Source organism: Alligator mississippiensis, chromosome 12 (genome assembly GCF_030867095.1).
Source record: "Alligator mississippiensis isolate rAllMis1 chromosome 12, rAllMis1, whole genome shotgun sequence".
Classification (NCBI taxonomy): Eukaryota; Metazoa; Chordata; order Crocodylia; family Alligatoridae; genus Alligator; species Alligator mississippiensis.
In genome coordinates this window covers 40,745,181-40,768,016 of record NC_081835.1, presented here as the reverse complement: position 1 = coordinate 40,768,016, position 22,836 = coordinate 40,745,181, and the positions used below count along the sequence as shown (strand labels likewise).

The window sequence follows — 22,836 nt, the reverse complement described above, 5'->3', positions numbered from 1 at the left end:
TATGGTAACGCGCGGAGTCACCGCCTGTCCGCGAGGACACGCGGACGAGCTGGATTGGTCTGCCCGCCCGGCCCCGCCCACCGCCCGCCAAGGGGCTGGTCCGGGCCCCGCCCCGCCCCTCCGGCTGTCGTGGGCGCGGGGCGACGGGCGCGGTGACGTGGCGCTGCCGGGCCGGGCCGGGGCCATGAAGGCGCTGATCCTGGTGGGCGGCTACGGCACGCGGCTGCGGCCGCTGACCCTGAGCGCGCCCAAGCCGCTCGTGGATTTCTGCAACAAGCCCATCCTGCTGCACCAGCTCGAGGCGCTGCGCCAGGTGAGCCGGGGGGCGGCAGGTGAGCCGGGCGGGCGGGCGAGCGAGCTCGGCCGGACGCTGACGCCGCCGCTTCCCCCGCTGTCCCCGCAGGCGGGCGTCAGCCACGTGGTGCTGGCCGTCAGCTACATGTCGGAGGCGCTGGAGCGGGCCATGCGCGAGCAGGAGCAACGGGTAAGGCCGGGGGCGCGGGGGGCGGGCGCGGCGCCGGCCTGTGCTGACCGCGGCCCCGTCCCCCGCAGCTCGGCATCCGCATCTCGCTGTCGCACGAGAAGGAGCCTCTCGGCACAGGTGGGTGGCGCGGCACCGGGCTGGCGGGCGGGCGGGGCCGGGTCGCGCTGCTGGGCGCCGCTGAGCCGCGCTGTGCCCACAGCCGGGCCCCTGGCGCTGGCCCGCGAGCTGCTGGCCGAGGGCACCGAGCCCTTCTTCGTGCTCAACAGCGACGTCATCTGCGACTTCCCCTTCGCCGCCCTCCTGCGCTTCCACCGGCACCACGGCCGCGAGGGCTCCATCGTGGTGAGTGCGGGCCCCGGCCCTTCCCCTCCCGAGGGCAGGAGGGGGCGCCTGCGGCTGTGGCTGCACTGGCCCGGTTTCCAGGGCTGAGGAAGCGCCCGTGTGGCAGGGAGGGGCACAGAGGTGCTGGCTCTGCGCGGGGCTGCCCAGGGGTGACTCTGAGCCTCGCAGGTGACAAAGGTGGAGGAGCCGTCCAAGTACGGCGTGGTGGTCTGTGACGCGGAGACCGGGCGCATCCACCGCTTTGTGGAAAAGCCGCAGGTGTTTGTGTCCAACAAGATCAACGCTGGCATGTACATCTTCAACCCCAGCCTGCTGCAGAGGATCCAGGTAGGTGGCTGGCCAGCAGCAGCAGCCAGGTTTTGGAAAGAAATGAGCAGAGGGGGTTGGATCTCCTGGGGTTATGTGCATGCGAAGCAGGGGGAAGGGGGGGTGTACTTCCAGGGCAATAGGAAAGGCAGCACTTGGTCACTCCAGCAAACCAAGCCTTGCTGAGGAGCACAGGGCTGGTAGGGACCAGTTCTGCTCACGTGGTAGACGCATGAGGATGTTCAGCATCTCTAGGGTGCTTGGGGGCTGAAAGCTGCCTGTTCACAGGGCATGTTGGTGAAGAGGAGGTCTTGGACTTGATAGGAAGGTGGCTAGACAATCTGTTCAGGTCCCTCCTGACTCTAGCTACTATGAAACTAAGGTGGGGAAAGCTAGGAATCTGGGAGCTGTGAACCCATTATCTTTAGTGTCACCTGGGAGTCCTGTGGTGGAACTGGTCTTGATTTGGCCCCATGTGTTCATCTGCAGCTACGGCCCACTTCCATAGAGAAGGAAATCTTTCCAGTGATGGCTGAGGATGGGCAGCTATATGCCATGGAGCTGCAGGGTAAGGGTCCTGTCATGCCCTAGACAGAGGTGGCTCCTCCCCCAGCCTTGCTGTGTCTCAGGGAAAAGGAAATATGCCTTCCCAGAAGCTACAGTGGCAAGTAACATCCTTGCTCCTTTGCTCTGCTCTAAGGTAAAGGAGTTTATCTTTCCTTTTGCCTCGTTTCAGAGTTGTCAGGGTACTCTTCCCAAATTTATGTGCCTCTTTGTGTACAACAAAACTGGTGCCTCAGTATTAGATGGGTATTTCTTTTCTGATGGGCTGAGCTTTTGACTTAGCACCAGTTTCAGGTATATGGGGTGGGGGAGGCTCACCTGCCTGCAGTAGTGTCCTGGGGGTCTTGGGCTAGCCCTGTGGCATGCGTCTTGTGGACTGTCAGTATTGCTATGTTCCTGCAGGATTCTGGATGGACATTGGGCAGCCTAAAGACTTCCTGACAGGCATGTGCATGTACCTGCAGTCGCTGAGAGTTCAGCACCCAGAGAGACTGCATTCAGGCACTGGCTTTGTGGGGAATGTCCTGGTGGTAAGTGCTGGTGAGCCCTGCCAACCACTGCTAGGTACATCACTAGCCTAGTGCCTGTATATACCCCTTGCTCTTCTGGGCATAGCACTGGGGTAATAGGATACGAGTCCTTCACTATCCGTGTAGCTGGCCTTGGTGCTGGGGTAGTGAGCTGGAGGAAAAGGAAATACCTGTTTGCTCCTTGATCATCTGTGGAGCCACTGGGGGCGTTTCCATCCTAATATTCTCCATCCCCTTCATGTATGCAGAACCAGGAGCAGAGTAACACTGGAGTGATAGCCTCCTATTCTAGGTTGCAGCACACAAGTTGCTTTGCTGCTGTGCTACAGCAGACGATAGCTTTGGCTTTTTCAGTTCTGTTTCACTGATAGATTGGAGGCTGCTGTCTCATTCAGGGTACTGACCCATGACCCCACGTAGGAAACTAGCTGACCTGTCACACTGACCTGAGCCTAATCCACCTTTTCCTGTGTTCTGGCTGTGTCTTCCTATGGGCATCTGGGCAGTATTGTAAAAGCTGAGACAAGGGTTGCTTTTGACCTGATATCTGGGGGTTAGCTCCAGTGTGGACAGAGAAGGTTACTGGTTGTCCACACCGGTGTAGTGATGCTGGGATGGAGGCAGTCCCCAGAGGATCTCCAGTGCACCATTCTGCATGACTAGGTGGGTTCAGCAGTAGGTCCCCTATATTGTCCAAATGAAGCTGTGTTTTGGCTTTATGCATCAAAACTAGCTTTGTCTCCATTTTCCAGGTCCTGTTGCCCTGGTATCTTGTGGGCTCTTTTCTGCAGTTGCATAGCTCATAACAGATCTCTGCTTAAGTGCATAGTTTCTGCTGGGTTCCTTTCCCCTGATAGTTTGTAACACTGTAAACCCAAGCCCAACCCCTCAGGATGAGCAGGCAGTTACTCTGAATGGCTGAGCATGTTGGGCAAGGGGCAGGTGCAGCACAGAGTAGCGCCTGTGCTGCTCTCAGCCAGCTCTGTACAAGCTGGCATACCTAGTCCACCACGTGTATGCAGCACTGCACCAAGGGACGGGTCTGCCTAAGGATGACCTGGGCATACTTGAAGGGAAGGTGGGACCCTAGGGCTAAGATTCTTCTCCGCCACTTGTGGACCCTTGTGCCTATCTGCAACATTTCATGTGGTAGTTGTCTCTTTTTGCCTGACAGTTGGTAGCCAGTTAATCATTCTGGATGCTTGCCCTGCAGGGGCTGTCCCCCAGCTGGCAGGCACTCAGCTCTGTACAGAGGAGAACCCATCTAGTAAGCCCATTGTGGCTGGCTCAATCTAGCTCAGGGTACAGGTATATTCAGGGAGTTACCTGCTAAGACGGGGGGCAGGGGGGTCCTCTTTAGCATAAAGACACAGACTTTTTAATGGGCAAAATGCCACCCCAGTGGTTACCTCTGCTCAGCTAGTCTCTTGCCCTATCAGCTCTACCATGCAAAGAAACTGGGCTAGGGCTAGGTTGTATTGTAAGAACAGAGCATTAATTCCCTCAGCAGTACAGGCAGTCAAGTACTTTGGGGAAGAGGCTGAAGAGTGATGGGGGAACCTAACAGTGTCTGCCTCTCTGCCCTTCCAGGACCCCAGTGCCAAGATTGGCATGAACTGCACTATTGGTCCCAATGTTACCATTGGGGCAGGAGTGGTAGTGGAGGATGGGGTGCGCATCAAGCGCTGCACAATCTTGAAAGGCTCCCAAATTCGCTCCCACTCCTGGCTAGAGTCCTGCATTGTTGGCTGGAGGTCTTCCGTGGGCCAGTGGGTGAGTATTTGTGTAGGTTGACTTATGCCAACAGAAGGGGCTGCTGGCCCTGGCAGGAAGCTAGGTAGTGAGTGGGTTCACTTGCCAGACCTTGCCAGGCAGTGCTAGGGCAACTCAACAGGAAGAGTTGTGCAGGAAGCAGTGGCCAGATAAGACTGCACTGGTCTTCTTGCCATCAGCCATGTTCTTAGTGAGGACCTGACCTCTTCTCATGAAGGTTTTAAATACAAGTGAGTTTGGTACCCTGGGGAGGGGCAGCCTGGCATCACTCTTGACCAAAGAGTACCTGCATTGCTAAAGATAGTCTTCTTTTGCATGGCGGTGCAGTTGCTGTCCCCCAGCTCAGTGGTGGGGACTGGCTGCAATCTACAGTAGACTGCCTCTGCTCTGAAAGCAGCACTGTGCTAGATGCATGACCACTGCCCTGTCTTGGCTAGGTGCGCATGGAGAATGTGACAGTGCTGGGTGAGGACGTCATCGTCAATGATGAGCTCTACCTCAATGGGGCCAGTGTGCTGCCTCACAAGTCCATCTCTGAATCTGTGCCAGAGCCACGCATCATCATGTAACCTCCCTGGAGTCCTTGCTGCTGTGCCAGAACAGTCCGAGATTGCCAAGGACTCTCCAGGCCAGTGCACTGGCTGGATTAAATATTTATAGCTCCTTGACTGAACTGACTAACCCTTCATTTCTGGCACACAGCCCTGTAAAGGACCATTCTCTGACTAGGAACCATGCATGTTGGGACCTCTCCACCACTACAGCCTTCAGTGGGCAGGGCCAGGCAGGCAGCTGTCAGCACCCACCCCAGGCTGTATCTTGTCCCCTCCCCCTTCCAGGACTGGAGCCATAGGCAGTCAGGTTAAAGGAGGCAGAAAATACCAGGAAGCAAGAGCCCTTGCTTGTTTACAGCCATGAAATATGGATGATGCTGGGGAGGTTAATGGTATAGGCCTGGCTCATACCACTGCTTTGTACTGCTTGCAGTACCTTGGGCAGGGTGCCCTGTCATGTAGGTGGGGTAACAGAGCTCTTTTTTAAGTGGAACAATACCAACTGCAATTACAACCTAACAAGTGATGGTATGGCTCTGTGTAGGCTTCTTTCTGCTGCTGTTCCTGTGCCCCTGAGACTGAACTATCCTGCAGGAGCAGCTGGATGTCAATTTCCTTCATATTCCATGGCAGTGCCATGAAGCAGTAGCTTGTTTGCAGCTATATACAGAAGAATAATAATTTAATGCTCCATTCCATAGACATAGTGCCCCACCTTGGGGGCAAGTCAAACACAGTACAGATGCACATAACTTAAAGATCCCTACCATGGTTTAGTGCCTGGAATGAGGCTTGCCACAAATCACATGCTATTGCTCATTACATGTCACACACACCACACAGCCCATAGCACTAAGCACCACTGCAACTGAGCCCTAGGTCTGCGCCAACAGGAACAAGATCCCCTCTGTTTCCTAGACAGAGCTCCCAATAACAGCACGGGACAAAACCAGCCTGCCTGCTGAACGTTTATAGCCTGAGGGCTGGGAAGCTGAGGCTGCTGGTAGAAGGCTCTCACCTTGGACTATAGGATGATGACACCTCAGCTTCTTACAGAAACAATGACAAATGAGATGCTAAACTCAGCCCTATCCTGTCAGGCCTAGAACAACTGGATTAGTAATGACTATGTCCTCTACCCCCCAGCAACAACACCTGAGGCCCAGGTGCCATTGCCTTGGCATGCTTGCTACCTGGAGTTACCTGCTAGCATTTAAGATCCACCAGCTCAAACAGGCACTTTCACCTACAAATGGTAATGGAAGTAGGACTGATGGCTGGAGAAGCAGGAGGAAACCAGACTCCAGCCTTTGGAGGCTGCTTTGGGATTAACCCTGCCTAGTTTAGACCTAGGCCCTGGGGTGGCTAGAGCTCCTGCTTTATAGAACAGGCATCCAGAGGAGGGAGGCCCATATTTCTGATTAGGCTAGCAGAGGAAGCTGGAAGCCATAGACCTCCTGGCTCACAGTCCCACCTCTATAAAGAGCCTACTAGCAGGAGAAGGAAAGCAGGCACTGTACTGGGCACAGGGCAGTGACTGGGCCTGGGTATAGTAGCCCCTTGGCAACAGAAGAGCTTATAAATAAACCAAAGCTGGGCAGTTGAGCCCTACAGTTAAGTGAAGTGAAAGGGGCCCTGAGGATCTGGCAGGCCCTGCAGTAGAGCCACATGCTAGGAGCTGGCTGGTTTAGTGAAGTCATCCACACCTGTGATGGTAGCCTTGCAAAAGAAGCAGTCCTTGTTGTTCATCAGGTGCTGGTTGATGCAGGCTCTAGAGAGACAAAGCACAAGCTGTCAGGGAACACTGTTGAGCCCCTCATTCCACCCAGATTGTTCCTTGGATGCTTCAGGACTAATCCCGATTCTAGTGCCTGCAGCATGTGTTTGGCAACTGGCATGAGCAAGTGCAGGCCAAAACAGGTTCTGCACTGGGCACCAAAGCCTTAGCCCAACAAAGACTATCCAAGAACTGCAGGTTTCCCAAAGGGTGTAGGTCTGGAGTCTCCAGCCTCAGGCCACTTGCCCACAGCATGTTCTCCCTGTGCAACTGGAAGTGTCCAGGGAAGACTACTAGAGCTGCCACAAGCTCTTAGCTGATCTTGCTATACCCAGCCATTAGGGGTATGATGGGATTACTCACTTGCAGGATTTGTGGGTACATGGCCTGAAGACAGCAGAGATGGGGTGTGCATAGCAGATAGGACACAGATCCTCTTCACTGGTAGGCTGCAGAGGCAAATCAGAAGTGGGCAAAATGGAGGAAGCACCAGGGTATCAGCTCTGTGCATGCCATGGCAAGCAGCTTGAGCCATTCTCATCATGAGTGCTGGTGATCCTGTTCCTTTCTTGCCCCAGTTTCTGGCCCATGGCCATACAGACCTGTACCCAGCATACTTCCCTGGAAGTGGTCTTTTGGCACGGGCATATCTAGGATTTTGAAACGGAGAGTACAGATAGTGTGGCACATTATCAAGGACCCAGGTTTTCCATTTGCCACAGAAACATGGATTTTCTCATTTAAAGAATTTCCCCATGAGTTTCCCCTTGCAGGCTGGCAGAGCTCCAGCCTGCAGGGGGCTGCTTGGGTCTGGCAAGGGGGAGTATGTAACAGCCAGGCAGAGGTGGAGAGCAGCTCCAGCAGGTCCTTCCAGGTAAGGTGGGGGGGGCAGAACCAGGAGTAAATGAGGGGCACTGTGAGGGCTGTGGCTTGGGAGTGAGGGGCAAAGGCACTGGCATATCAGGTCTGCTCAGCCCCACAAAGCAGGAGGTGGGACAGCTGCAGCTGGACCCATGCATTCTGATGAAGGGAGCAGGGGGACCTCTGATTTTCTATGATTAAAAAACCAAAATCAAACACCAAAATATATAGGTATTTAGAATTTATTTTATGATAATGATTGAGGCACTGGTAGGCTTCCAAATTGCTTTAAAATTGTAAATATATCAATAAAACATTGTGTTCAGCTGAAACCTATATACATATAGTGGTGTTTCATTTTAATCACAGAAAAATCATGGATTTGGGTATTTTTTAAATCAGAATTTGGGGTTATCAGAATTTGTGATTTTTAAACAAAGAAAACCAGGATCACATATAACACAACACATTTTTATCCAATTGAAGAGAAACTACAAGCCTTACTAATATGCTAGGGGGTTAGCACTATATTTTTCAATTTAAGATCAAAGCAAAAACAAATAACTACTGGAATGTGCAGTGATTTGTTAGATTATATATAAAGTTTAGAAAAGTCAAGAGTCAAAAGATAGTGTCATCAGTCATTCTGGTTAAATGTATGTCTATTATTCAGATTCATTAAATAAAATCTAACCTTGAACTTCTTGACAGTGCCTCCAATACTTCATTGAGTTATTTCTACACCACAGCTAACATTACCACATGTAAATTAAGGTTTGTAGCTAAAGCTAAAAACAGTCTGTAGGGATGTGAAATAACAGAGACGTTACCAGGAACTGCTAAGAGAGCACAAAACTGTAGAAGAAAGGATAGTTTGAATAGTGGAACTTCAAGACCATTAAAAAGGATAAAGGGTCATTAATACCTGTGGAGTGGAGAAAAAATAACAGGAATCCAGGAGAGGATAATGAGCCATGAATCGCAGAATCAGAAGTAGACCCAAGGAACCAGAAACCATCTAGTCCAACCCCTTGCCAGAGGAAGGATCCTCCCGATCCAAGCCATCACATACAATCCATAATTTAGTCTCTACAAAAGACCACCATCAACACTGACACAACAGAGACCTAACACCCTAACCCAGTGGTTCCCAAACTCTGGGCGATGACCCCAAATAGGGTTGCAGAAACAATGGATGGGGTCACGAGAAATAAAATCACTTTAATCCAGGTGTGGGCAAAATATGGCTTGCAGACCAGATCCAGCCCATCAGGCAATTTCATCTGGCCTGCAGGCACCCACCAACTAACTGTACCCTCCCAACCTCCACGCCTTGCTTCCAACCTCGTGTGCGGAAGGGCCCAGAGCCCAGCCAGCGTGCAGATTTTGGGCAGGGCTGCAGCTGCTGGGGGACCTGCAGCTTCCCTGGCATCCCACTCACTCCAGGCACCAGGTAGGGAAGTGGCAGGGGAGGTGCAGCTGGACGGGGGCAGGGAGCATGGGGTTGGTGGCAGTACGAAGCCTGTGCCCAGGGGAGCAGCAGGACAGCAAAGCTCAGGTGGGCAGGATATGGATGTGAGGGAGGGTGAGGAAGCGTGGGGACCCCCCACACACTCTCCCCCCATGGAACACAGCCACCATTGGCAGCAGCAGCAGAGGCAGATGCTTGTGGCCTTGCAGCGTGTGACTCCAGCTAGCGCTACATGTGGTGGCAAGGAGTACAGCCAGGCCCACCTGCCTCATCGCATGGGGCTCCCCGCAGTGCACTTGCAGCTCCTAGCACTTGTGCACCACCGGGGGAAGCCCCACGCAATGGAAACAGCTGCCTTCCCCCACCCCCTGCTATGCAAGTCCCTGGAATCTGCAGCAAGTGGAAAGGAGCCCAACCCCTTGCTTCCCAGTGGAGTCCCAGGACCTGTATGGCAGGGGGCAGGGAAGGCAGCCAGCACCACTGCACAGGGCTTCCCCCAGTGCTGGGAGCTGCCTGTGCACCATGGGGAGCCCTGCACGATAGAGGTGAACTGGCCTGACTGCGCTCCTTACCACCATGTGCAGCGCTGGCTGGAGCTGTGTGCTGCCAGGTGGCAGTGCCTGCACAGGCCATAAGTACCTGCTGCTGCGGCTGACAGCAGGGTTGTGTACTATGTGGGAGAGTGTGTGGGGGGTTCCTCCCAACCACCCCTTCCCTCACATTCCACCAACCCCACACATGCACACCCTGCTCCCACACTCTCCCCACATAAATCCTGCCATACTCTATTGCCCTGTGCCACTATGACAGCCAAGGTGAGGCATGGCAGCAACAGCAGTGTGGAGTTGTGCCCCATACTGCTGCCAGGAGGACAGGGGGCACCTCACCTTGGTGAACATGGCGCAGCAGGGCAGGGAGCCCCGCACCCGCAGTGGTTAGCCTGCATTTCCTCCCCCCTGCTCACAGCCTTCTCTTTGGTTGTGCCACCCTTGGGGGCAGGAGAGCTGGCCTCTGCGCTCTGCTCTAGCCACAGCAGCTGCTGCCTCCCACAGGTTGCAGCCTGGGCTCATGCACTACTGGGGGATGGCAGGGGACTGTGGGCTAGGAGTGAGGGGCCATGCTGATGAAATGGGGTCATGCAGGGCTCTCTCTAAGCTACACGGTGTGCATGACCATGCAGGCACGCTCATGCCATGCAGCCAGGCAAGCCTGCGTGGCTGTGCGCACCACGCTGCCAGGCAAGCCTGCGTGGCTGTGCGCACCACGCATCTTAGAGGGAACACTGGGGCCATGCTGTGGAAATGGGATCATAAATGTGGTCATACTGAGGAAAAGTTTGGGAAGCATTGCCCTAACCTGCAACAGATAAAGAAGTGGAATCAGGGCAGCCAACATCCTGCTTCTATAAAATGTTGTCAATACATGCAGTCAAGTGACTAAGCACTGCCAGGATAGAAATGCCACTGCCCCTCCCAGGCACTTGGTTTTCAAGTTTTGGTGGAGCAGGAATGCACAAGTGCATTCCCCTGGATCTGGCCCATCTGCAAGCAGGGAGCAGAAGCAGAGCACAAACCCAGATCACTGCTTTGGGTAGTTTCCTCCCCCAACCCTCTTAAGCCAGTGTAGCAGCAGGACAGCAGGTTTTCAATCAGATTCTGTGTCCAGATGGATGGCACCAACCAACTCCAGAGAACCTAAATTGCTACAGATCCCAGTTGCTCCTCACAGCCTGGTCTTGGGCCAAGGTGTGTCTGGTGCAGGACTGGGGTTATTTGTATAGCCAAGGCATATCCTTTACCTCCCCAGTACCACCCACACCTCCCAACAGGCCACTCACCCCCATCTCCACCACTGTGTGCACAGTAATCCTGGGTTACAGCTGCCTAGCAGAGCAGGTGGTGCATCTAGCATTCTATACAGTGATGTGCCTCAGCCCAAAGCAGCATACTGGCAACACTGCTAGCCAGGCTGTGCAACATGCCAAAGCAAACGTGGCAGGTGGAGCCAGCATGAGACAGCAAGTAGTGACTCCTCCCTCAGCAAGCTTTAGGGAAGACACTTTCCCCTCCAGAACAGGTGCTGGTTGTCAGGTTAGGGCTGGTCCCTATGACAGACACTGGAATACCTAAGTGTTGGCTGCATAGCAAGGCAAGGAGCATGCTCCTGGCTGAAAGACTCACCAGTGTGGCAGCAGCTGCCTGCTTGGACTCTTCATTTAGGTGGTTCAACATCTGATCCACCTTGGCCAGCTCCTCTGGGCTGATGTAGTCTGTGTCTGTAGAAAGAAGAGCATGTGGTGAGGGAGTAGGCTGTGACCGCCCACTGAGGGTCCGAGTACTAAGGCTGGCCTTGAGGACAGATGGCCTTTGCAAAAGAGAGAGCATCAGATCAGGGTCTTACACTGGGTAGGACAGCAGCTGAAGGTCCAGTGGGAATGCAAGACTATACAGAGATGCTGACCAGGAGCCATTACACTGTAAACATGTTGGCTTGATAGCAGTAACCAAGGAGCATACCTGCCAAGCTGCCCTGTATGGTCTGGAGCATGGCCCCAACACAGGATCCACCAGGTGTGCTAAGGTTCCAGCTTCCAGCTTTTCTAGCGTTAAAAGCAGAGAGAAGCAGACAAGGACAAGCACTTGGTAGGCTGCTCTCCTCTTCTACACAAGGGCCACAGCAGGGGCTCAGAAAAGATAACTGGGGTAAGGCACAGTCATGGTATTGGCCATATAGATTACCAGCAGGGAGGCCCAGGACAGAGGGGGTTGTTGTGAAGGCAAAACAGCAGGGGGAGCAAGGAGACAGATGGGCTAGCTAGAGGAGAGGTCTTACTCCAATAGGATCAGGTGAGAAGCAGAAGGCCATAGTGTGGAGGAACAAGGCACTTCCTATCTGGAAGGCAGGCTGATATAGGCATGGGGCACCCAGAATGTGTAGGGTTGTGTAACCACAGCTGGATGGAGGAGCTCAGCACCTTGAGAGACCTTAGCCCTCATTAGCCTATAAGAGGATCAAGCCCAACACGGTACTTGCAGTGCAGATCAAGGACCAGAGGGGCAAAGGGAACAGCTCTTAAACTTGGGTTCAGGACTCCTCTATCAGCCCCAGAGGCCAACTGTACCAAAGGGAAGCTCAGCCTGCCACAGCGTTTCCCCACTGCCTGGGATGGGGAGGAGCTCTCAGGCCATGCAGGGAATGGTATGCTGCCTGGGATGGAGCTGTGTGTTTGAACACTAAAATAGGGCTCAAAGGACATGCACAAGCAAAACACTGAAGACGGGAGCTGGCCCCTGGGCACTTGTCTGCACTTTGAATACCAGAGGACTTTATGCCTGTTTGCAACTGTCTCCAGCCACTAAACCCACCCCAGTGACACAATGACCTGCAGCTGCTGGGCAGAGCCCAGATGTACACCCCTGCAAGGAGCAGACATGCCTTCTACAGTGTCCAGGGCCTTCCAGATGCCAGCATCAGGAAGCTGCTCAAGTAGGCCTTCCTGGAGCTGTTGGCACATACCATACCTGTTGAGCATTGTCTCCTATAGCACAAGCCAGGACTTCAGGCAATATGGAGAGGTGGAACAACTCCACTGTCACCTCTTTCCTCCAGCACAGACTGAAGACTGGAGGGACTATATGCAAGCCAGCTGGTAAAGCCCTTTTACTTCTCTCCATTTTTCCCAGGTACTTTCAAATGTGAAAAGTTCAAGCTGTGGTTTGCTAGCACAGTGAGCACTGGGCCCTGGGCATACCCACTGCTGGTGCCTTTAGGGCAAGCTCTGTCCATCTGTCTGCCAAGGGCCTGAGAGAGGGGATCCAGGCTGACTGGACAAAAAGAGTGGTTTTCTGCAAGTCCGCTGCACAATCATGCCTCCCACTTTCCTCTGTCCCTTTAGTTCAGACTGTTGCAGCTCATGCCCTTGGGTCACCATGGAAATGGCCACAGCTGGCTGTTTTTAAGGACAGTTCCTGTGACACTAGGTGCAGCTCATTCCCAGCCTCAGCTCTGCTGTCCTCTCCTTGAGGCTGATGAAGGGCAAGCCCAGCTCTATAGTGCTGCAGTTATATTTAGACAAATTTACTTCCTCTATGAGGGACAACCTTCATTTTGGCTACAGGCCAGAGCATATGGGTGAGCAGTTCCTGATAGCACCCATCCCCCCACCATGCTACAGGTAAGGGAGTGACTCAGATTTCAGTTGAGGATTTAATGGGCTGCTATGGGACTTTGTCCCTGTCAAACCTGTATGTCTTTGAAAACAAATGGAGGCTGCAAAATCCAGCTGTAAAAAGCCACCCATTACAAATGTCTTGTCTTAGAGGGGGCAAAGCCAAGCCAAGAGCAGGCCCAGCCCCACCCTGCAGCTGGTGCTACAAGGGCCTGTCTCCACACAGGCCCCTCCAGGTACATATTGCGCATAGTGCTGCCTTGCTTCACCCTCAGCCTTCCCCCCTCTCCTGCCCCTAGCAGAGGAGCTGCTTGCACCGAAGCAGATCTGAGCCTAAGCAGCCAGCATGGCTGCTACCAGTAGTGCCAGATCCTAGGCCAGTCCCTTGGGACTCTCTGCTGCATCAGCCTGGTAGACTCTCTTGGCCATAGATAGCATAGCCTGTTGTTCTGGGAACAAAAGGACAGTGAAGGGGCCCAAGGCACATCTCTGCTCTGTTCTTAAATGCCTCATGGACAAGCCAGGTCCCCAGGATATGCACCTTCAAAGCAGTGAAATGGACAATCCCAGAAACGTAAGACAAGGAGAGATTTGGGCAGGCCTGCAGCCTTGCCCAGTGGACCAGTCCTGTCCTCCCCACAGAGGAAGCTGGAGTTAACCTGGTCAAACAACACCAACAATGCAGCCCTACTGGCCCCCTGCCTTCTCCTTGCCCTGCCCATCTCTCACTGGCATATGTCATGGACACTTACAGTTGTGCAGGGAGAAATGTCTTTTGTCTGCTGAGGATGGCGCAGCTGCCAGTACTGATGGCTCCGCATGGCCAAGCAAGTATTGGATGGAGCGCAGCTGGAAGCAGGGGTCTGCCAGAAGCACGGCTGTCGCCCGCTCAGCCCTGTAAAGAGACGCACACATTAGTCAGACTCCACATTTCCCCTGGACAAGGTCAATGCTTGTGTGTGTCACTAGTATTGTTAGTGCCAGGTGTTCCCACGCAGATGGTACAGAGCCACACCAAGTTTTGGGGCTGCAGGCAGGGCTGGGGATAACCTCCAGTGCCAAGTCAATTCAGAACAGGTAAACCAGGATCCAGTTTCAGCTGTGCAGGGATTTATGGGAAAACAATGGCCCACCCTAGCAATGTGGCCAGTGCTCCCAGGAACCCAACCAAAGCCCTGGAGCACCTGAGCCACTGCTTTGTATGAAGGGCAAGCAGATTCCAAGAGCCAAACTTCTCAGTCATGGAGCCTGTGCATGTGCATCTGCTGATCCCTGGAATGAACTTGCGTGCTAGGGATAAATGGATTCATGTTTTCTCTCCTCTTGCCTTCAAAGTCATCGCTGCCACTCCATCTCAAAGCCACTGTACAGGAGGCAGCTATCTGGGAGGGTGTCAAAAGGAAGTGGTTCTGGCAAGTCCTTCTGCAGGATCCTGCCTTTACAAGCAGGGATCATCAATTTGTACAGTCATTGCCATTTCCACTTGGTCCCTTACCTGGGTGGCCTGAAGGAATACAGCAGCAGCAGAAACAGACAAAAATCAATTTCTGAACTAAAGCAGTCTCCTTTGGGAGGGAGGTACAGAGAGGATAACCTCTTTCTGCTACAGAGATGGCTCAGCAGTCCCTGAGATGGCTCCACCCCAGCAAATGGGAACATAGCCAAGCCACCTCCCCAGCAGTGCCTAGGGACTGGTGGCAGGGATGGACAGATAACGGTATGGCATGGACTGCACAAAGTTAAGCCAGCTCTTACTGACATGGCCCACTCAGCAATATGCTCCTGGCCCTGGCACAAGAAACACATGTGGGTGAGACAGCCCATAATGCATTGAGTCAGCAATATATGCCTTGCAATCACATTCAGTGCTGGCCCAGAATGGCTGTATTGCCTCCACTGCCCTCAGCCCTTTGTATTCCATTCTAAGGCCCAGCTCTTGCTAAATGGCCATTTCTATGTGGCAACATTACTAGATATTGCTCCTAACAAAAAAGCCAGTTCAAGCTCTGTAGTTCAGCAGACAGTAGGTGTGTCTGCAGTGGGAGAGGAGGAGGGCAGCCAAGATCACCAGATTTATAAACACCTTCCTGTTCTATCCTCCTGGCTCTGGATGAAGGAGCGGAGGGGAATGATGGTGATCTCCAAAGGGTGCAAAGGCAAGGCTCTGTGGCAAATCCCAGGACAGCAGCTCTGTAACAGTTCAAGGTCACACACTCAGGAGACCTGATCCATCTTCCCACACTGGCAAAGCCTTCCACAAAGTAGCAGTATACTAGACCTTTTCTTCTCCACTCCTGCTGTCTGACCCTGAGCCAAGATTACACAGCAGAGCTTGTCTCACAACAGCTAAAACCCTGGCTTGGGCTCTCCTGGAGCAACAGCAAACAGGGGTCGCTGTTGCACAGCCCAGAAGATGCTGGGCCAGCTAAACACATTGCTGGCTGCATTTTAATCCATAAGTCTTACTGTGGAGAACACCTTCCTCCCCATCCATGCAAGCAGGGCTAAATCCTAGATGAGGCCAAAAGAGCAGCAGTAGATCTGCAGCTGCACTTGGCACAGGTAGTGCTAGGCACCACAATGAAGCCACTGCACGTAGTGCCTCTGGTAGCAATCCTGAGAAACAAGCTGCTGGAAGGGTACATGCAAGAGCTCTGCAGTTCCACTGCCTGTCCTAACTAGAGTCCCAAAAGTAAGCATACAAGGGCACTAAGGCTTTATTAGCAAATCCCCTGGGTCTAGCTCAGACAGAAGTGGGCTGGGAGGCCTATGGCAGGCAGGAGGAAGGAGCCAAAACACAGGTATGTCTCTTGGATGTAAATGTACACACTTAAAAACAAATACTACCCCTCTCCATTCATGCTAGCACAGAATGCCAACGGCAGTTAGCCTGAACCAGACCATAGCTACAGCAGTACTGGGACACCCCTTTCAAATGTCAAAGCACCAACACAAAGTTCAGTGGTGTTACAGGGTCACTCTGCTCAGCTCACAGGCTCCGTGCAAGAACAGATTACACATGCTCAGTTTAAAGGCTAGGAGACTGAAGCCCCCCCTCTCCTCTTAGGCTGGGAGCTCTCCACCCTGTGAACCCAGCTCCAACTACTTAAATGTTCCCTACGTTCTGGCTCAGCACAACAGCTTCCTGCAAGAGGGGATGAGGCCTACCAGAGTCTGGGGGCATCTCAAGATCCTGCTCAGAACCCTGGACACAAACAAGCTCCTGTTGCTAGTCCCTGCTAGCCTGGCACTTGCCTGAGCATCTGTCTCCTTGCAGATAGGTCAGTCCTCAAACTACCTCCAAAAGGGTGCAACATTTCTTGCTCTCCCACAACATGCCTAGAGATGCTGGGGAGTCAGCTCTGGCCAGGTCCCTCTGGCACCTGACAGCAAGAAGAGCATGGCTGTCTGAACAGACCCATGTGGTAAACTCTTGCCCACTGTGGTTCAACTTGAGAGGATAAGCGAAGTGATGTCCATTGTGACAGGAGGGACACCACCCAGGACAGCTCGCATCAGAAGAGTGGCTGCAGGATTACTGTGCATGGAACACAGGATACCAACCCATTCAGTGAGAAGTCAGCCAAGATGCTGCAAAGGCTACTGCCTGCCTCTGACAGGAACAAACCCATGCTTCCTGCCTCCAAAAGCAGCTGCTCACTGGATTGCTCCCACCACCACCTTCCCTTCCCATCCTTTCCCCTTCCTCAGTTGTTTCTTTCATGCCAAGATTCAGATTTGTATTCTAGCCTTCTGCCCTGTCCCAAGGCGTGCTGGATCTGCCTTGGGCTGCGAACCTTCAGTTAACTTTTCCTCTGGACCTGGTGTCCCTCCATCTTAGTAACACGGAGCAGGATTTCCTTAGATCCATAGACCTAGGAAAGGAACAGACCTCTGGCCCCACACCTGTCTGTGCAGCTCAACCATCACCTGCGAAAGCACCATTTGAACAGAAGCCAGCCAGGAGACTCTTCAGCTCCCCAGGAATGGAAGTCCTGTCTCAGTGTCCTCCCTTCATGACAAAAGGGGATCTGTCTCATACGCTTAAAAACATTGTGTCCCTGTATCAATCCACAGGCTGGACTGGACTTTCAACCATGTCCGAAAAGCCCTCTGGGCATGAACAGCAGAGCCCGCTGCCAGTGCCACATCTATCCCCTGGTCTTTTGATGACAGGAGAGCCACCACTCAGAGACACGATGACACTGGATGCACATGCCTGCCAGCTGTGGGCGGACCACTTGCAGTTCTGCTTCCTTCCCTATGAGCGCTCTTATGCAGATACGGGCTCAGGTCCAACGCCCAGGGGACCTTGCAGACCAGAAGATTCAGATGGGGAAGGGCTGTGCCAGTTGCATGAGGGGGTCCCCAGAAAGGAGGCTTATCAGGAACTGGGATGGGGGATGGGTTATCAGGGCAGGTCTCCATCCCTCTGGCAGAACTAGTAACTAGGAGACCAGAGTCTCCTCCAGATAGACTGCTCTACAGAGCTTCATTCACTGCACAGCACTCCATGACACATGGAGCCAAGCATAAAGGCTGCCCTCTCACTGGGGAGCAGACAGTTAACAGTCATCTGTACACAGCAGCTACAGCAGCAGAATTAGACATTTGCTGCCCTAATGGAAACCAATTACCCAGCTCTGATTTCCACTTCCCTTCAATAAAGTAGCCCAATCCTTTGGCTAATGGCACTGCTGCACATCCTTCACTGCATTGCCATCCCTGCCCCAGCCCCAGCTAACACCCCATATGCATGGCTGGTGACCATCACCAGCAGGAAATCCACAGAAGCTGAATACCATATGCTCCCCTGGTTAAAACCCAAACAAACCTGCCCTAAGTGTCCCACTGTTCCTTTTGCTTTCTTATCAGAGACTGGAGCTGCCCCTGGGGCTAGCAGCATGGTCACAGTGCTGACTTGGCAGCATAACCTGAGGGAAGCCCTGATGGCTGAAGCACACAGGGGTGGTAGACAAGTCCTCCTGCCAATTCCAAATGTGGGAAACAGCAGTACAGGAAGTGAGACCCACAGTGACTGACCAGAGTGGGATGCAAGCTCAAAAAATTAAAAGGCCCCAACCAAGTCGGTGCGCAAAATGTGAGCCCTGAACAACAAGCCCCTCTTGTCATTGCCTTACCCTTAGATAAAACTGGAAGCAGAAAGCCTAGAAGGAAAGTACCCTGGATGGAGGCAGATGGATCAATGTAGCTGATGGGAAGAGAACAGGCAGTTGATCAGATGAATAAGTCACCAGCCTTCTACCCAGTTCAAAGGAACAAAGCCCTCAGAGGCAGCTGGAAAGCAGCTTCTGTAGGATTTGCATGTGGCTCTGGAGTGCCCCAACAGCACTGCAGGAGAGACACTGACATGAATGAGGACAGTCTCATCTGTTCCCTTGCCCTGGCATCCGTGTGGAATAGTGAAGAGGGAAATCCTGGCTGCTCCTGTCCAGTTTCATGGAGCCATACAGGCCCCAAGCCAATAACTTTTCCTGCCCTGTTATGGCATTCCCTGGCACTCGCAACACAGAAAGGACTGTCCAAAGCTGCCTGTGAACAATCAAGGGAATGAAGACCTGAATCCCATGCACCACATTGAGACTATGTTGGTGCTAGACACCAAAGGAAATACACACACCTCAGCTCTGCCTGGCTCCTACACTTCCCAAGAGAGGGCAACTAAGGCTAAAGAACTAACTACAGGGCCAATGTCCCCCAGAGGTTATATCCAACTTGGGCAAGTCACTGTAAAACTCCGAAATGGAGAGGATGCCTTCCCCTCTCAGGGCAAAGGCCAAGCCATGGACGTGGCACCTGGATCTCTGGGTCCATGTTCACAGTCTTGAAGCTGTCATGCTGTGGGGCTTTGGGCAAATCCTTCCCTCATCTTAGCCTCCCTTGTACTCTCCCAAGCATTAGATTATGAAGTTTCTAGGGCAGAGAATCCTGGGAAGAGATCTGACACAAAGGCTGATAAATACCAAGCATTATTCACCAGGAAAGGCTGTAACTGGATTCTAACCACAGGGCCCAAGGGGAAGCAGCAGGATTGCCCTAAGCCTTCTTTCTGCTTTCACCTTGGAAATGTGTGGTGAAACAGAATGCTGCAATTACTGTGAAGGCTCAGGAGCCAAGTCCCCTGTGCATGGCTATGTGGGGTCACTCTGCCCACTAGTGGCACAACCACAAAACAACATGCCATTCAAAAATTTCCTTTGTAGGGTCCTTCTACAGTACACCACTCCCTGTTTCACTGACCAATCAGATTGCTCCTGACCCACAAGGCTCTGCCTTCAGTGCTTACAGGCAGCTTGTAAATAGAGGCAGGAGGAAAGGGGAAGTGTTTGCACACAAGCGCACTGGGAGATGAGACATGGGTGAAGGAATGGGTCTGTGTGCTGCACTCTGGAAATGACACTGCAAAGGCAAAAGCTTCCCTTTGGGCATCGCTGACCCTCTCTCACTTCTCTGTACTTAGACTACAGGGTACTAGAGTTGGGCTACTATCTGGAGCTTCCTGTGAGACTGATGCATTGGAATGGTACTGTCGCAGTCATGAGCTGAGCACTTTGGGCTACAAGTACACCCAGCACTCAGAAGCAGGAATCAGACACTATCTTCAGAGAGCAGGAGCATGGTCTTCAAACTACTGTCTGGATCTCAGTTCAGAGAAACAGACATACCAGAGCTACACTGATGCCAGACACCAGAATGCATCTGCCACTCTGCACACTATTGCCAGGAGTCACAGGAACAACTGGATCTCAGGTACAGTACAGTACTGCTTAAGTCACTGAAAAGCTAGACAGAGCTATGTTTTGTTTTTTGTTTTTTTAACTCTTTCTAAACCTCAGACCCTCTGCTAGGATTTGTTTCCTGCCTGATTATCCTGAACTAACTTACAGATTCTGCTTGGCGTGGAGCAGCTTCTGAAAACGCCCTGCTACTAGCAGTGGGTACTTGGCACCTGGCAGGGAGTAATGTTGAGTTACCAGTCCTTCTAATACTGGAAAGACTCCTTTTGACCTTCTCTTAGCTCAGTGATAGCCAAACTCCAAAGTACCGGATGCATAGGGAGGTTCCTTCTCTCACACAATGACTACACGGTATTATTCTCTCTGGAAACATCTAGGAAAGCTGCTGATGGTCTTAGAACTATGTGTTCAAGGCATCATGATAAGTACTTCACCCCCACCCCCTAGATGCCCCAGTGTCTGCATCTGCACCTCCGATCTCTTGAGCTGTACTAGGCAGAATCTCCAGCAGGTACCTCTAACACTGCCTCCCACAGCAACCACCTTGGATCTCAGCCACAATGTCCTCTTCCAGCTTCATGATCACTGGCTGGCTTCCCTGCCACGGCTCCAGGCCCTCCGCATCAGTCACAACCAGATTAAAGACCTTTTTCCAAAGACCTTCCACAATGCCACTTACTTGAGACACCTGGACATATCCTCCAATTACTTGCATGCTGTGGAGAGATATTACTTTGATGTGTTGGTAAACCTGGAAGAGCTTCTAATTTATGACAACTGGATCATACGGGTAGATGAAAAAGCCTTTGCCAGGCTAAGCAGCTTGCAGAAGCTCTACTTGAGCTGGAACAACTTAACCAAGTTCCCCTTTCAATCCATGCAAGGATTCAGTCACCCCAAACTCAGGACACTGGACCTCTCCTCCAATAATCTGAGCAGCATTCCCATTGATGAGATTATGGCTTTGCCCGTGTCCATTAAAAATGGCTTGTATCTCCACAACAACCCAGTGAAGTGTGACTGTGCACTCTATCAGATGTTCCAGCAATGGAAGCAACGAGGCTTCAGCTCCGTGCAGGACTTCCTCGAGGAGCACACATGCAGGGCCTTTGACAATGTGGCCCGGTCCTTAGTTAGATTCCTCAAGTACAGCACAATTTTTGAGAACTGTTCCTTGAGAAAAGGATATCTTGGTGCACCAGAGGTGAATCTCAGAGTGCTTGTGGAAAAGCCCCTGCTGATGGACTGTAACACAAGTGTGCATGACCCCTCTGCCACCTACATGTGGATCTCACCTCACCATGAACCCATCACACACCCTGGGAACAGTAATCGTACCCTTGAAGTTTACCACAATGGGAGTTTAAAGATCATAGCAGCCAAGCCATGGCATTCTGGGGTATATATATGCATAGCTATAAGCAAGCACTACAACCTCAACAAATCCCATGAGGTCAATGTAACAGTTCACTACCCTAAGCTGGATGGGGAATCCTTCAATACAGGCCTCACCACCCTCCTGGGGTGTGTAGTCAGCCTGGTGCTAGTTTTCATGTACCTGTACCTCACTCCATGCTGCTGCTTCAGATGCTGCAGAAGGTCTGCTACCCTGAGTCCTCCCCAGGAATGCAGTGCTCAGTCCTCAATTCTGAGCACCACACCACCAGCCACAGAGGGACCCAGCCGCAAGATCAGCACCCACAAGCACGTGGTGTTCTTAGAGCCCATCAAGGAGGTACAAAATGGCAAGATCCAACTGGCAGTCAGCGAAGATTTCCCAGATACCAAGAACCCCAAAATCCCGCAGCTCAAGTCAGACTCTGAATCCATTGGTTCTATCTTCTCGGACACCCCCATCATGTCATAGGTAGGGACCTACTGGATTTGATGCCGCTGCCCACCGATTTGACAGGCAGAATGTGGGACCCCGCAGCCACTTCACAGGTGGAGTGCAGTGGCTCCCCAACACTTCTGATTGGCCGAGGGCTCCTAATGGCCCTGCCCCTTGCCACTGGTTGGCTGTGAGGGCTGTCCATCATACAACCCTACCCCACCTTGCTGCTGATTGGTGAAGAGGGGCGGGGCCACATAACAGGCAGACTTCACAGCCAATCACTGGCAGGGGGCGGGGGAGAGGCAGCCATATCATGCTAGCAGCCCTTTGATGGGCAGTCCCCTCTCCCCTTACTTATTTTTCATAAATATTCTTTTTTTCCCCCTTGCAGATTTTGCATGCTTTGCCCACCTCCATGGGCAAAGCCAGATTTTGCAAATCTGCAAAATCTATGGTATCGTGATTTCAGTATGTCCCTAGTCATAGGAGGTAGGAGGCCTGGAAGCAGAGATGGGTGGCAGTTTTGCAGGATATGGAAATTTGGGGCATCAGTAGTGGTCCCCACTGCAAGCAGAAGGGGCACAATGTAGTGTTGGGGTCTCCCACCCAGAAGAGCCCAGCTTTCTTCAGTTATTATCCAAGGATGGACTGTGGTGCATCTTCAAACTTCAGCTACATCTAAGAATCACCACATTCTTAAACAGAAGGCCAAGATGATCTTCTGAGATCTGCTCAATCTGTGACTGCAGTCTGATGGCCCATGTCTCAAATCACTGTTTGAACTGAACCAAGTCATTTTCAGTACAGATCTAGGTTTTATTTGATTAAATACTTTTTGAAGAATCTCAGCTGACTGCAGCCTGTTCTGTGACAGACGCACATGACAGTAAAGAGTATCCCGTGCTCCACTAAATTTCTGGCAATGGAACAGAGATGGTTTCTTCTAGTGACCATTAATATGTCAAGAGAAACCTGTCAGGGAACTCCTGCCTTTTCTGGCTAGCATTGAAACTGACCTTCAGGAGGTTAACATGCCAGCTAGCTAGTAGCCCTGTGAATTTACTGCTACAGAGAATTGCAGCAATGACATTAACTAGCCAACTCTTCCACCTGATTCAACCCTAATCCTTCTCCTTTTCCCTGCACAGCCTGTTTTTCCCTCTAATACTGGGCATAGAAAAACATGAAAGAACCATCTATTCCTGGCTGACCCCTGGACTTACTGGACTACACACTGCTGGAAAAGCACTGTTCTTGAGAAAGACAAACCTGCCCTTTGCATGTGCACGGACAGTAGGATAAGTGCCAAACACTATCCTCTAGATCCTAGTGCTTAAAATATGTTAACAAACAGCTTTAATTACAAAGCCATGCATGTCATTCATTTGGCCTAGCCCACTGGGCTTCTTTCCTA

At 52.3% G+C, this 22,836-nt stretch overlaps 3 protein-coding genes across 3 annotated transcripts in view; 2 read left to right on the top strand and 1 right to left on the bottom strand.

Annotated features, from left to right (window-relative positions):
• Positions 1 to 126: 126 nt before the first annotated feature.
• GMPPB (GDP-mannose pyrophosphorylase B) lies at positions 127 to 4,667 on the top strand. The gene is made up of 9 exons (XM_006274941.4): positions 127 to 313; positions 404 to 484; positions 553 to 601; positions 684 to 826; positions 995 to 1,153; positions 1,622 to 1,700; positions 2,099 to 2,226; positions 3,817 to 3,999; positions 4,437 to 4,667. Exons 1-9 carry the CDS (start codon positions 185 to 187, stop codon positions 4,566 to 4,568), a joined length of 1,083 nt encoding a protein of 360 aa, XP_006275003.2. The 5' UTR covers positions 127 to 184; the 3' UTR covers positions 4,569 to 4,667.
• A 551-nt stretch (positions 4,668 to 5,218) lies between these two features.
• RNF123 (ring finger protein 123) overlaps positions 5,219 to 22,836 on the bottom strand; it is a 136,984-nt gene continuing 119,366 nt past the window's right edge. The window contains exons 36-39 of the mRNA XM_059716136.1: positions 13,583 to 13,725; positions 10,843 to 10,937; positions 6,694 to 6,779; positions 5,219 to 6,324 (exon numbers count right to left, since the gene is read on the bottom strand). Coding sequence (XP_059572119.1) covers positions 6,225 to 6,324; positions 6,694 to 6,779; positions 10,843 to 10,937; positions 13,583 to 13,725 — 424 coding nt within the window. The 3' untranslated portion in view covers positions 5,219 to 6,224. The remainder of the gene's footprint in view (positions 6,325 to 6,693; positions 6,780 to 10,842; positions 10,938 to 13,582; positions 13,726 to 22,836) is intronic.
• AMIGO3 (adhesion molecule with Ig like domain 3) lies at positions 19,601 to 22,265 on the top strand. The gene has a single exon (XM_059716130.1). The coding sequence runs from the start codon at positions 19,929 to 19,931 to the stop codon at positions 21,453 to 21,455; it is 1,527 nt and encodes a 508-aa protein (XP_059572113.1). The 5' UTR covers positions 19,601 to 19,928; the 3' UTR covers positions 21,456 to 22,265.